General features: G+C 42.9%; 1 protein-coding gene across 6 annotated transcripts in view; it reads right to left on the reverse strand.

Annotated features, from left to right (window-relative positions):
• The window catches only part of TM6SF1 (transmembrane 6 superfamily member 1), a 55,589-nt gene that overhangs the window by 27,030 nt on the left and 13,299 nt on the right, over positions 1-15,260 (reverse strand). For 4 of the 6 annotated variants that reach the window (XM_019983280.2, XM_019983277.2, XM_019983276.2 and 1 more), the window contains 5 exons: positions 12,920-13,002; positions 12,177-12,298; positions 10,128-10,232; positions 8,299-8,391; positions 7,991-8,110 (listed from right to left, as the gene is read on the reverse strand). In XM_019983280.2, coding sequence (XP_019838839.1) covers positions 7,991-8,110; positions 8,299-8,391; positions 10,128-10,232; positions 12,177-12,298; positions 12,920-13,002 — 523 coding nt within the window. Of the gene's footprint in view, positions 1-7,990; positions 8,111-8,298; positions 8,392-10,127; positions 10,233-11,664; positions 12,151-12,176; positions 12,299-12,919; positions 13,003-15,260 lie in introns of those variants that run through there. The other 2 variants (XM_070775232.1, XM_070775231.1) reach the window with 2 other exon arrangements.

The following is a 15,260-nucleotide window of genomic DNA, read 5'->3' on the forward strand; positions in this document are numbered from 1 at the left end:
TGTTCTGATTTGCATTCTGGAGATATCCTATATAGGAACTCAGCTGCGGCTCACACAATGTGTTCTAGTAAAAATGAAGCAAGTACAGAGATTAGACAGCTGAAATATTTTTAGCATAGCTATTTAAAGAGAAGCTCTGAAAACCTCAGCTTCATTTATATCAATTCTTTCACCTACTCCTTGGAGCAAGAGCTCAAAGCCCTTCATTATGCATTTTGCTTGTTTTTTTACTTGTATATTTGTTTTTCATGCAACTTAAAAAATACTAAGGGTTGTTTTGTAAGATAAAGTGGGGGTATGGATTTGTTCGCTGTTTTATAAAATGGCAAATGTACACACAGGCAACTTTTTCACATCAAATTATTGAGACGTCCAGCTTGTCGGCATAAGCTGAATTTACAAAACAGAAAGGCAAGCACTTCCCACTTGTATTTAGATACCTGCTCAGAACATACATTCCAGAACGTGCCAGTTGGCCTTTTTTAATACTTTTCATAAGCACAGGTGAAAATTGTATTAGAAAAAGGCTTCTGTGAAAGTATTTCCTCAGGATCCTTGTATCATTACAAAATGCAGCCCTGGAGTCTGTTTCATATCATAACTGAAACTCAAGATATACATGAATAAAGGATTGGGAATTTGAATGTAGTGAGTGGTGACTTATTAGTTTATCAGGATCAGAGCAAAGAGACAAAAGATGACAGAAATCATGAGAATGAAAATGAAATAACTTGCTTTAAACACGTATAAGTTATCTTACATTTCCTTCCATATAAAATCAGTTTATCCTGCCAAGTGGTTAACAGAACAAAAATGTTACTTCGCACTTGACTTTATGACAAGAAAAGGACAAGTTTTTATAAAGCAGTATGTATACGGATGGTATCAGCAACGGGCATTTTAACAGGTTACATTTTTACAAAATTCCTGATACATCCTGGGGGTGTCTGGTAGTCTTGTTCTTCTCTGGAGATAGGCATTAAATTAGCGTGAGTGGTGTGTTGCCAAGGACAAAGGGCAGTGCCAAGGCAGGAATCATCTGCCCGGTGATCTGTGAGCCACTGAGAGGGCTTTATCCTCAAACACACCACCCCCAGGGCCAATGCCCAAACACAACCCACCGAATGCTTACGAAAGAGTTAAGGGCCTTTGAGAGGCTGCCCTGAGGACCTGCTCTTGTGGACATTCTAAGAACCCCCAACAGGATCTTGGCCCCCCCGTCACTATTTTTTTTCCCCAGGGCCAATTTTGAATAAAAATATTTTTCTGAATATATAACCAGACTTTTCTTCTGGACTAGGTTCCAGATTTGACCCCTGATTTTCAGAAATGTGCATTTGGTATCTATCTTTTCAGACTTACATATGTCTCAGAAATAAAATTTGGGGAAATGCAAACCACAGTTTAAGAGAATAATATGAATAGTCATGCCTACTTGAATAGGGAACCTGCTTAAAAAGTCTAATATCATAGGCTCTTTTCCTGCACTGACCAGTGCAGTTAATACCTCATTTTCACAAACAGCAAACTCATGGGAACATTAAAAAATGATCATGTCCTTTAGACTGTAAGCCCATCGGGCAGGTACTGTGTCTGAATTTTTGTGTGGCACCTCTCACATTGTTAGAGCTCAATAAATGTTCAATAGTAATGGTCTTGTGACTGTCAAAATACAAAAAGCTTCTATAAGGCATTACTCTATTTTTATACATATTTTAGTAAGCCTTTTGCTTCAGAATCATTGAATAAGGGGCAGAGGTGATGGAACCCAGGTCTCCTGTAGGCAGATCCTTTACCATCTAAGCCACCAGGAAAGCCCAAGATGATTGCATTTCTAGTTAAAAGAGGTATGTAATTGAGAGAGAAGGCCTGAGGCCGGTCTTCTGCAGTTTCTGGTACTGCTCATAGTTCTGACGGGGTATTTAGAGTGGCCTCACCTATACCTGAGTGAGCAACCCAACCACAGCTTCCTCCCAAAGTATATGGTGTCTGGTTTCCGGGATGCTGAAGTTTCAAAAGACCCTCAGTCTCACTTGAGAAGGGTTCCCTTCTAAGTACACAGCTGAGAAGGGGCTGCACTGAGCTTCCTGGTGATGTTCCCACCAGCACACAAGACCTCCTTAGAACAGGGCCTGGAGAGCTCAACCGAGCATCCTGCTAGCATCTGGTGACCCCAGTGACGTTATTGCTACTGAACTGACTCATGGCCAGGATCACAGGTACAAGTTACGGGTCCCAGAAATTCCTCCAGAATTCAGTGATGTGAGTTTGAGCACCTCATCATTTTCCCTAAACTTCATTCTAATCATTTTTTACCTTAAGAGATTATGATTTTTAAAGAATGAATGGTTGGGATGGAAAATGAGGCAATAAAGGCAAAAAAAAAGGGGGGGTGCTTAATTTTAATAGCTCTTGTTTTCTTACAGAGACAGCCTGGAAAGAATTTGAATAAAAATCCCAATCTTAGTTCCAGAAAAGAGAACTGAGTTTTGTGTGTCTGTGTAAATGTAGGCAAAAACCAATGTGAACGTGGGGACAACAGCCAGGCTATTTGGCTGATACGGTAGCTAATCGAGAACCATGTTACTGTTTCTTAGGGTTTTCTGAACACCATAGTCTTGGGGTCTTGGGTTAAGAACACTGAATCTGGAAACAGACTGAAAGCTTCAAATCCCAATTCCACCCAAAACCAACAGTGTGACCTTGTGTTAGGTATGTAACTACTTCTGGCTCCTTGCCTGAAAAGCAAGGTAATAATGGAGCCCGCCTCATAGGATTGTTATACAGGTTCAATGGCTTGATCTCTTGTCAGGTGCTTAGGACAGTGCCAAGCACATGGAGTTCTTCCACAGACAGACACAAAACCCAGCTGAAACGCTTGTTCATGAGCTGGCACCCTACTTGGTTGAAAACCCAGGCGCATTGTTTTTAGATTCCCTTGCTGGTCTTTTGACAATGCCAAGACTGTGTCTCCACCAAAAGATGAGAAGCTTATAAAGACAATAAACCCAAACTCTAGTTTTAAAACTAAATGAAGATGTTTAGAGGTGAATTAACATCAGAAGCTAATGATTAAAATGAGATTTGTAATTAGTATGCCAATTACTCATATTCTTTCTAAACCTTTAGTCTCAGATGTTTCTTAAAGGTTTCCATAAAGAAAAAAAACTTCACGAATTTGCCTCCCAGTCTAGTCGACTCTGGACAACCAAGTTACCCACAGATAAGCCTCCAGACCCTTTTGTGAGACAGTACGTGGCACCTGAATAGATGGGGGGCGAGGGAGTCTGAACCCAGTGGGAAGGGTCATGCATTGCCTCTATGGCTGCGGCCTGCTTGCTGAATGGCACGGCAGGCTCCCAGCCACACCCACTGTGAATATGTCCCACAGCTGCTTCCAGTTTCTCTGATGTTTATGTAACTATACACAACATACAGAGCTACAGATCACATATCTTCTGAGAAACACAAGGCATTTCTCGAAACTTTCACTGGGGATCTTCTAACAACAGCATTAATGAATGCAACAGAGAGGCCCACAGCTTTTGATGTGCTAGGCACTGCTCTACACCCTCTGCAGAGATTACTTCATGTAAGTAATCCTTGCAGCAACTCCATGAGGAAGGTACTATTACTTAACAGAAGAGGAAACAAAGAGGTTAAGTAACCAAGGTCACTGAACTAATCAGTGACAGACCGAGAGCTGAACCAGTCTGCTTCCAGAGCTCACGTTCTTAACCATATTAACTACATCTTTTCAGTGATATTTTAGAAGAAAAAAATTCTTCCACTGATAGAGATTGCTAATGAGTAGATCTAAGCAGCCTGTAATAAAGTTCATTGGGTTTCCAAAATATCTTAAAGGAAAACCCAAGCGAACTTTTTGGCCAACTCAATACTTTTCATATTAGACTTGAAACTTTAATTTTACATGGAAAGAGACTTGGGTTATGAATAAGTCCCCAGTGGGATTCTTTGGTGCCAAATGTGTCCTGGTTTTACTGTATTTTACTTCAGCTCTTGATTTATCTGATTTCTGAAGGCAGCAGGCTTGGCAGATTCCTAAATGGTCTGAAACGAGGGCCCTCATAACTACTAGCCATGTCTTCTGTTGACTTGTACTGACCTAGAAGCTTTTCAAAGATTTTTTTCTTAAGTCACAGGTTCTTGGGAGTTCACTAGATCTTCCAGTAAAAGCAGATTTTTATAAACGCAGTGGGATCATGAATCCATAAAGCTTCTAAATCAGGAGTGGTAGTTTTTGCAAGCTAGGGGTGCCAGTCAAGCCTATGGAGAGTGCTTCTATGAAGAGTGCCAAATGCCCTCTCACAATGAGAATTCATTTCATAAACAAGTATTTGCCAAGCAGAAAACAAATCACACAATGGTAATTCAGCATTCTCGTTGTCTGCACTGTCTTGTTGCAGTGTGATTTCTAGGTCTTTCTTCCTGAGGCCAAATGCTCTGAATAGGTAGATGTTACAGCCCAGCTAGGAGCTACGGGTATGTCAGACACATGATTCTCAGGCTATCCCTGTTCTGCTGGTTGGGAGAAACATCCTTCTGACACCTACAGGATCCAGTCCACAGCCTCAGGCTACCTTTACAAATCCGTTGGTGAGGGATGAGCCCAAAGATTTCTGCAAGGCCTGGTGTATGGCTGAAACCACCACTGCCGCTGCCATTTGCTCTGTGCTCCACACTGCCTTTCCCAGGACTTCTGCTAGAGTTGGGCTTCCCTGGTGGCTCAGTCGGTAAAGAATATGCCTGCAGTGCAGGAGACCTGGGTTTGATCCCTGGGTCAGAAAGATCCCCTGGAGAAGAGAATGGCAACCCACTCCAGTATTCTTGCCTGGGAAATCCATGGACAGAGGAACCTGGTGGGCTATAGTCCATGGGCTCACAATGACTCGGACATGACTTAGTGACTAAACCACCAGCACCACGTGCTAGGGTCCCAGGTGCATGTCTGCTAGTTCAGTCTAGCTAGCAGGTACAGTGTGGGGCTGGTCTTAACTGTTACAGATTGAAGCACCTGTTCACCCCAAGTTCTGTCCATCCTAAGCCTCCTGACTGCTGACCCCATGCATGACTAGGCCTTGGCCGAGGCTTCCTGCCTAGTTCTCTGGTAGTCTCCTGAGACCTCACCAGGTCCAGGACTTGGCCTCACTCCTACCAGCCTCCTGGCTGGTGACACTCAGTGTTCCTGCATCAGGGCCTGGTGTGGGGCAGACCAGGGGACACAGCATGCAGAGGAAGCCAGCCTGGGCAGGCAAAGCACACAGGCAGTGAGTAGATGCTACACCCTGAACAATCTAATCAAGGGACCAGTAAGAGCTGGGGGAGGCCCTCTGTGCCCTCTAACTGCTGCACGCTCCAGCATTTAAAGGCTTCGTCAGTCTTTTCAAATCTATTCAGCCCACAAAGCCCAGGGCTTAGGTGTCACTGCCTTCTACTCCCAGCAGGTCCTCTGCCTCGTCCATGCCATGTACAAAGCTCTACTCTATGCTGTAGGACACTGGAGCTTAATTCACTGTTTGCAAGAGGAGAGGGACAGCACAGTGGGGAAGAATATGGGCTCTGGGGCCACATGGGATTCTGAATTCCTCCTCTGCCACTTAGTAATGTTGTGACCTTAGGCAAGTAAACAACTAGCCTGAGTTCCACTTGCTTATCTTTAAGTGAGGCTTTAAAAAAAAAAAAAAAATTTGCCGAGACAATGCTTTGTGTTCAGCACACAGTTTCTTCCTCTGAAGCACACAGGGAGACCACATTTATCAGCTTCTTTTGCAGCTGGGTCCGTGCCAGGCCTGACTTTTGAAAACATCGCACCTGATCTTTGCACAAGCATAAATAAAACTTGAGTAGTTGCTCCTCCAGCAGAGCACACAACCTGCCTTTGCATAAGTAGGTGAGTAGACCACTTAGTGTGGCTTGCCTTAAATGAAGCAAGGTAATGAGAGCCCAGACTACAAGGGAGCTGTTAAAAAAAAAAAAAAGGCAGATTTGTAGACTTCCCTAGAAGTCAAAGTCTATGGTTAAGACTCTGTGCTTCCAATGCAGGGAGCACAGGTTTGATCCCTGATTGGGGAACTAAGACCCCACATGCTGCATGGCCAAAAGGAAAAAACGTGGGTTTGAGAATTACTCTGGAGTGGGAACTAACTGCTGCTGGTGCTGCTAAGTCACTTCAGTCGTGTCCGACTCTGTGCGACCCCATAGACGGCAGCCCACCAGGCTCCCCCGTCCCTGGGATTCTCCAGGCAAGAACGCTGGAGTGGGTTGCCATTTCCTTCTCCAATGCATGAAAGTGAGAAGTGAAAGTGAAGTCGCTCAGTCATGTCCAACTCTTAGCGACCCCATGGACTGCAGCCCAGCAGGCTCCTCCGTCCATGGGATTTTCCAGGCAAGAGTACTGGAATGGGGTGCCATTGCCTTCTCCGAGGAACTAACTAGACCTAGTAATGGGCTACAGATAGAGGATGAAGGAGTGGGAAGTGTGAAGAATTACTTCAAGTGTTTAACCTGAGCTGCTAGATGCCACAAAAGACTATTTACAGAGATGGGGGAAGTGGAAGAAAAGTGGTGGGCAGGATCAGGAGTCCTATCTTAGACATAAATCTGAGATGTCAGAGACTCAAGAATTAAATACAGGAATCAAAACAGTCTGAGCTAAAGATAGAAATGTGAAAGCCATCACCTTATAGTGCGTATTAAAAGATATGGAAATAAAGACCCAAAAACCAAGGCCTGAGAAATAGAGTAATTCAGAGGTCTGCAAGGAGGGCAAATACTAGTTCTCTTTCCTTGTGTCCTCCAAGGAAAAGACAGGAACCATGACTGGATACTGCATCAACCTATTTAAGCTGTAATTCTGTAATTAAGGAGCACATTAGATTGGAAAGATTGAGCCCAATGTATTAACCTATAAATGCCATTACCATTTTTAAACTCTGTAAATTCCAGTGTGTCTTTTTGCCAGCAGAATTATTATACCATGGATATCATTAACCGTATATGCTGAGAGCTTCCAGATAAACCTCATTATTAGGCCTGCTTGACAAGAGCAAGACAAAGATAATGAATCTAAAAGATGAGTTCATCTGGGGTTTTTTTATTTATGCATTCATGCCAAGTTCCTTCAGTAATGTCCAACTCTGCAACCCAATGGACTGTAGCCCTCCAGGCTCCTCTGTCCATGGGATTCTCCAGGCAAAGAATACTGGAGTGGTTTGCCATGCCCTCCTCCAGGGGATATTCCCAATCCAGAGATCAAACCAGCATCTCCTATACCTCCTGCACTGGCAAGCAGGTTCCTTACCACTAGCGCCACCTGGGAAGCCTGGTTTTTTTATTTATAGTAGGAAAAAAAGTAATTTTCTTCCTTGTTTCTAACATCAGTTGGTTTAATAGGTTATCTTATAAAACTATGCTTTGTATGATGCTTCCGTCAATAATTTCACTTCCAGTTCCATGAAGTGAGTGTTCACTGAACACCTACTCTAGGCCAGAGGCCTGGCTGAGTAGCAGAAGGGAGGAGTGGAATGACAGGCCCTGTTGTCCAGGAGCTGAACTTTGTTAAAAACCAGTTTCCTGGTCCTGTGTAGGATAAAATAGTGGACTTCCGAAACCTTAAATTCAGACAGACATCTTAAAGATAACAGCTCTCAGTTCTTTTAGTAACTGTGGTGCTCAGAGACTGTGAAACAGCAGTAGAAAATGGCAGTGCCACTTGCTGGGTACGTGACCTTGGACAAATCATTTAATCCTGCTTGCTCAGTTTCCTCATCTGTATGACTGGATGGCGCACCTACCAGATAGTTAATTTTGAGATTTAAATTATGCAGAAACATCTTCTAAAGAACTGTCAAGCAAAGAGGTCGACATATCTAATAACTATTTCCTTCTCTAACACACAGGGCAGAGGTATTTTTTTTTAGATGCCCAACAATGACAGCCAACTCTCCAGTAAACAGCAAATTCTCAGTACCTGAGCTAGACCTCCAGCATGTATCAGGGTTATATCGGGCATCCAGAAGCATCCAGGAACCACCAAGCCATAAAGTGCAATCACAAAGTAAGGGACGGAATAGAACAGATACGCCAGCATCTGCACAGAACAGAGAAATAATGCCATCAGTAAATGGCAGTTAGCCTAATGAAAAGCACACACACACACACACAATTAACACTTTCAGCTGAGAAAATGTTAACTCCTCTTTCCTACATGGTATCACATTTTCCTATTCTTAAAGAAAATTAGTTTTAGAAAAACCTTAGGCTTCACAACCACCTGACCTGGATTTTAGGATAAGCAGCAGGATCCTTTAGGTATGGCTCCTGAAATTGCGTATATAATCGGCAGAGCTCAGCTGGGCAATCCAAGGCAATCTAAGAACAAAAATGAGTTCATTATAAGAGACGGTCACATCTGGTCCTTAGGTTTGCTGATAAGGCTAAATGTGCCAAGTTTAGTCACAAGCTGCTTTCTACATAACAAAAGCTACTTCAGAAGCTCATCAGTAAAAGGGAGAGAAAATAAATACAGATCAAAGAGATCAAGTAGCGGATAACAGTGGAGAAGGAAATGGAAACTCATTCTCTGTACCTGGGGATCTTTCTCGTGTTCAGTTTAAACATCTAGGTTTGGCTAACCAAAGCACAACTTGCTTTAAATCATCAGCTTCCCTTTTCCCGGGAATAACTAGCCAAGTAGTCCCTGCAGGAAGAATAGTACATTTCTATACCAGATTCATCTTAACTATGCTGAGTCCTCTCTAACTTACCTCCCTGAGGCACCACTCCTGGTGTCCTTAGCCATAAATGTTGTCCCACCTAAGTAACACATGTGAACACGTCAGTGGCGGAGTTGATTAAAATGGATCCCAACCTTAAAGCCCCATCTTCCAAGGGTACACACTTTACCCATGTTTTTCTCGTGTGCACAGGGGCATGGAGAGTTGCAGCTCATTTTTATTGTTGCTGTTTTTTCTTCTTTTGACTTGAGGAATTACAGCAACCAACCAGATATGGTATCAGTGCTCTGGTCTGAGCAAAGCCTCTGCCCTGCTTTCTCCTTTACATCCTTTCCCCAGGCCACTCCTACCAGCTGACTCTGTTCCAGGAAGTTTTTGACGATCCACAGAGGGAGACAGCGCTGAGGACTACTCACCCTGACCTACCAGTCGTACAGGCCCCTTACAGCCCAAGGACCCCAAACAATGAATCAGCTGCATCAGCTTACATTTACCATTCTGCCCCCCAACTGCTGTTCAATGCCATCAGGCTTAAACAGTAATTGTCATTGCAGCTGAGTATAATTCACCATATAATTCTGGCTGCTCAAATTTATTGCTACTGAGGATAAACCATGAAACGGATACTCTGAAGGACCCTTGATTAATAAAATTAGAGCAGTCACTTACTGAGTACTTTTTAGGTATAAGGTCCTCTGCAAGTGTCTGATGTGTCTTATCATTTAATCTTCAAGCAATACTCTAAGGTAGGTTCTCTTATTTTATAGAGGAAGAAACTGAGGATCAGAGAGGTTAAGTGATGTTTCCGAGACCACACAGCTAGGAAACAGCCAGGAGTCTGACAGTTCACTCTGATACCCTGTCCTCAATCCCATCTCCCTGCTCCTGAGAACACATGGATGCTCTGTGCCAGCTTGATTAGAGTCTTAAGTCACCACCCTTAACAGATTTCAATCAGAAACATCAAGCAAATGAAAAGAATGAGAGGAATGGCTAATTTTTCAGGAGTCTTAAAGATTAATTGGTGGAGAGCTTGATCTGAGGACCTCAAGAAGATGGCATGAAACAGCCCAGAAGGGACCACCCTTTGGGAGGAGAGGTTTGGGGTGAGGGTAGGAGGGTAGCAGGAAGCAGGTCCAGGCCTCTAGGCTCTAATTTGTTGTTTAGTTGCTCAGTCGTGTCTGACAGTTTTGCAACCCCATGGACTGTAGCCCTCCAGGCTCCTCTGTCCATGGGATTTCCCAGGCAAGAATACTGGACTAGGTTGTCATTTTCTTCTCCACTAGGCTCTAATAGGAAGTATGTTTTGTTAGTGCCGTGGAAAATCTGATTAAAAAGGTTTTTTTTGTTATTGTGGTCCCTTATGCTTACCAAGCCTCTAAACACGCAAAATCCAGTCGCCAGAAGGAGACATAAAACCAAAATTAAATCAAAAGGTCTTCTCAGCAGGTCTTTTGCTTGGACCTCTTGAATGACCTAAAATAGAGTTGGTAACTGATGAGGTGCCAAAGAATAATCTGAGATCTACTGAAACAAAGATACCGTGATAAGAGAATTTCCAAGACTCAAAACCACTAAAAAGGTAATTTAGGAAAATAATTCCTCTCCCCAAATCTCAGTTCCTCATCAGTGAAATGAGGAGATTGGGGCCTAGTGATCTTGAAGGGCCCTTCTGGCTCTATGAGGCCATATTTTTTTAAATAGCATTTTTATGATCATAAGTGTAAAATATACTCATCTTTAAACCAGTAACCTGACATACTATTATTAACACTTCCAGTCACAAATACATAGTTTTATGTGTGTGTGCATATATATATATATATAATACATGTGTAAGTATAATACATAATCTACATTTATTTTTTCACAAAGTTAGGACTTAATGTATAAACAGCTTTGCATTTGTTTTTTGCCTCTCACTACCTATAAGTGCTTAACCACATTGTTAAAAGTTTTTCTAAAATTTACTAACATATGGTAGTGCCATTGTTGGATGTTTAAGCATTTTCACTGTTTATACTTAATGCAATGATGAGCAACTTTGTACATAAATCTTTGACAGAATCTCTGATGATTTTCTTAGGATACATCCCTCAAAGCCTCAAAGTAAAATTACTAAGGTTAAAAAGTTAAATTTCCTAATGTTGATAACATTGCCAAGTGGCTTTGCAGAGTGACTCTGAATTTGTATTCGTATCAGCACTGTATGACTGCCTATTTCTCCCTGGCCATCACTGTGTTTTAACACTTTTTTAAAAAAATTAATTGTGTGTCTTACAACATGAACAGTACAGATATGCTAGCCTGGAGCCATCAGAGTCAGTGAAGCAAGGAGGAAGGCTATGGTTTGTTGTTGTTTAGTCACTAAGTCGTGTCTGACTCTTTGTGACCCCATGGACTGTAGCCCACTAGGCTCCTCTGTCCACGGGATTCTCCAGGCAAGAATACTGGAGTGGGTTGCCATTTCCTCCTCCAAGGAATTTTCCCGGCCCAAGAATCAAACCTACATCTCCTGCATTGTAGGCAGAGTCTTTGCCACTGAGCCACTGGGGAAGCCCTTAAGGATATGGTTACTGTCTGCTTGTTTTTTAACAACCACCTCATTCCTCAAAAGGGTATAAGGGGCACCAGTTATCAAGGTGCCAAGCTGAGTTTACATAGCATGTGTCCAAACATTCACAAATGAAGTGTTTGTAAATTAAAATGTATTTTAATGAATTCTATTGTTAAGTCTTTTTATAAAATGAAGAATCATGTTCTGATTATCTCTAGTAACTCATATTTTCATGTATCAATTTTTGCTTAAGGATCTAATACCTATGAAAGGATGAGGAACTTAGAAAGATGTCACTAGCTTAGAACTGAAGACCTTAACAGAGTACCTGCTGGGCCAGTATTGTTTCACCTTGACCACCATGGCTGTGACTGGAAGGGAGGTATCTCAGAAGATGTCCTGCAGCCAGTCTCCATGTGCCTGGATCTCCTGGTAATCAGACTCTCTGACTGTGTGCTACCTGGAACAGCAGTGTCTCTCCAGCCTCCCTCTGGGGCAGTAGTGCATAGATTGCTCTGAAAGAGGTGCCCAGGTGCTCAAACTCCGGGCCATTAGCACCCCGCAGATAAACCTCACACGCTGGGCAATAATGCGAAATCTAATGGGAAGAGCCAGTGTAACCTGTGGCACCCAAAGTTCCAAAAAGCATGGCCCAGCCAATCAAAGCAGATCTAATCACACAGAAGCAGACCATTCTGGCTGCCATAATAAGGTGTGAACCACTGCTGCAGAATCAACACAGTCACGCTGACCGACTGCACCAAAGGCTACAGTCCCTGGAGGCCTGGTCCAGTCCAATAGCTGGTGGATACAAGTGACCTCTGAGTTTGAGAACAGGTTTACATTTAAATTAATAAAATCACCTTTGAGGGGTAATTATAATTTTCTGATGGCTGATTATAGATTCTGAAACCAGCCCAGACAGGAAGACAAGTATATGGTATGCTTAAGAAAAAAGCAGGGCAAATACGTGTTCCATACTTCCCTATTTAAAAGAAAGAAAAAGAAAAAGTCAAAAGTATATCCACATACAAGTAACATGTAGGATCCCTCCCCATCTCAAGTCATCAAAAATCCTGATATGGACCAGACAGTATTTTAAATGAGACCAGAAGCATAGGTTAATTTAAAACTATTAGGTATTTATTAATAGGTATGCCTTATTTATAGTACTTTAAAAGTAGACTTAATATAATATCCTGATTTCTGGCACACATAAATAACTTTTATATATCAGCTTTCAAGAATCTTAATTTTCAAGTATATTTATCATGTGTCCACTGTGTGTTGAGTTATATATAATACAAAGAGATGTAAGAAATATTTTCATACTGAATGTAGTGACAAACCCAATATTTACCCTACTAGATCTTTCTAGAAGTCATGAATCACTGATATTAGTCTAGTTGTTCAGTGTACACTTTTGAAAATTGCTCAACAGCATTTCTTAAAAGGACAGTTGGAAGGGAAAAGAAGTAACTGCAAAACAGCTCTCTGGTAAACTTGGAATTTCTTGGTTCTATCACAACCAAAATAGCTTCCCTATTTAAAAATTATTCCCATTGTTTCAGAAAAGGAAAGTGAATTTTAAGATAAAGTTTCTTACCTACAATGTTTCCTGGCACAAAAACAACAATGCTCATAATAATAGATCCGACCCAATATAGGCCAATGGTTCTATAACTTTCCCTGTAATGAAAAAAAGCCTGACTTAGCACAGTTTTTTTAGAATACTATTAGTATAAGATGCTCCACAATTGATCTCTGTTGTAACCAGTAAAGTATGTGAATCAAAAATATACTGAATCAAGAGTAATAAATCCAGTACAAGGAACCGTGGTGATTGATCAAATTGCATTTCCCTATGTGATGAGCTATAGAATCCTCTTTATGTCCTTTTGCATAGGAAATTATGATTGCTACACCAATCTCCTGTTCAACCACACTATGGTCATCACTTTTGAAGGAGGCCTGCATTTCACTATTATTTATGAAACTCACAGCATGACAGGGAAAAGAAGGTTCAAAGAAGAAAATTGGATCCATTTTTAAAATCATTTTAAGTATGAGTAGCAGGATGCTATTAAATGGACTTTCCCAGGTATCACAGAATTTCAGTCAAAGTCCCAAAGATAAATACAATAAGTGACACATAACCCATGTTCGGAAGGAGCTGCTAGACACATACCTCTAATCTTAGCAGGTGATGCTGGCAAAAAGTTTCTGCAATCGATAACTGACAACCCAAGATGGTTAGATCGCATCACGGACTCAATAGATATGAGTTTGAGCAAACTCCGGGAGATGGTGAAGGCCAAGGAAGCCTGGAGTGCTGCAGTCCGTGGCGTCACAGAGTCGGACATGACTTAGCGACCGAATAACAAGTTACAGCCCACCTCCATAAGGGACTCAGAGAAATTAAAAAAGGGATTCTCTATTGGGAAAGAGAAGTGAAGAATACTGTGTGCTTTCTGCCCTGCCCTACCCCCCAAGCCCAATGTATCAGATCCTAGGAGGCTCATTCACAGTGACTGGGACTGTCAACAGGGGGCAAATCAGAATCTTCTTCCCCAACAGGACCACAGAAATGCTGGCCCACTCCTGGCAGGAGGCAGAGCCTGAGCATTCTCAGAAACACCTGCTGTGTTCCGTGGAGCTTGGGAACATTCATGAAGAGATGGGTGAGAGCCTAGAAAAGTCCAAAAATTAGCTGGGACTGTCTTGGAGTGGACAACTGGGGGCTAGGGAGGGGCACAGGACAGTTGGTCAAGCTGAATTTCAACCTTGTGAGGATCAAGGATGTGAGACTTTAACCTGGAGCCAAAGGGAGGCCTGGGAAGGTAGGTGGACTTGAGACATCTTTAAAGGACTCCACCCCAAGGGTATACCTTCTGGGTTATAGGGGTTCCAGCAGAAAGAAGCTGTGGGTGTACCCCATGGGCAGAAGAGTCGCACAATTTCAGTCCACAAGAGCATTGCTCATGTCAGGGATCAGGGTAGTGCAGAGGCACCTATGGTGCGTGTGTGTGTGTTAAGTCACTTCAGTCGTGTCCAACTCTTTGCAACCCTATGGACTGTACCCCGCCAGGCTCCTCTGTCCATGAGATTTCCCAGGCAAGAATACTGGAGTGGGTTGCCATGCCCTCCTCTAGGGGATCTTCCCAACCCAGGGATCGAACCCATGTCTCTTATGTCTCCTGCATTGGCAGGTGGGTTCTTTACCACTAGTGCCACCTGGGAAGCCCGGTTCCTATGGCAGGGGTCTCCAAAGACCCCACACATGCACCACACAAGGCAGAGCCAGCATACCACCTGGTTCCCAATACCCAGAAAATAGCACCGGTCATGTAAGACTGTGCTCCTCTTCCTTAATTCCACATACAGACACATGCTCCCAGAGGAGTGAGCTGAGAAGTAATAAAAGGACTGACCATGTACCCCAGCCTCAGTGCAGACCGCTCAGTCTCAGGGTTAAACCTGAGCTGGAGGGAGAGAGATCTGAACGGAAAGCAGTCTGAAGTTCTGAATTACAATGGGCTTTTATTCCTGGAAACGAAAACATTAAGGGGTCTGCGGAGCTGTCCACCGTGGCAAAAAAAAGTGTGTTAGTTACTCAGTCATATCCGACTCCTTGCAACCCCACAGATTGTAGCCTACCAGGCTCCTCTGTCCATGGAATGTCCCAGGCAAGAATACTGGAGTGGGAAGCTATTCCCTCCTCCAGGGGATCTTCCTGACCCAGGGATCGAACATGGGTCTCCTGCATTGCAGGTAAATCCTTTACCATTTGAGCGACCAGGGAAGCCAGAGGGGCAGTCCAAAGGCGTATGTTCAAAAGGGAGTAAGTGATACAAAGAAAAACAGCCATGTCTCACTTGGGTCCACAGAGCCTGTACTCATGTCCGTGTGCCCCCCTCTATGTATCTGCCTCTCTCTATGTATCTGCC

Source organism: Bos indicus, chromosome 21, assembly GCF_029378745.1.
Source record: "Bos indicus isolate NIAB-ARS_2022 breed Sahiwal x Tharparkar chromosome 21, NIAB-ARS_B.indTharparkar_mat_pri_1.0, whole genome shotgun sequence".
Taxonomy (NCBI): domain Eukaryota; kingdom Metazoa; phylum Chordata; class Mammalia; order Artiodactyla; family Bovidae; genus Bos; species Bos indicus.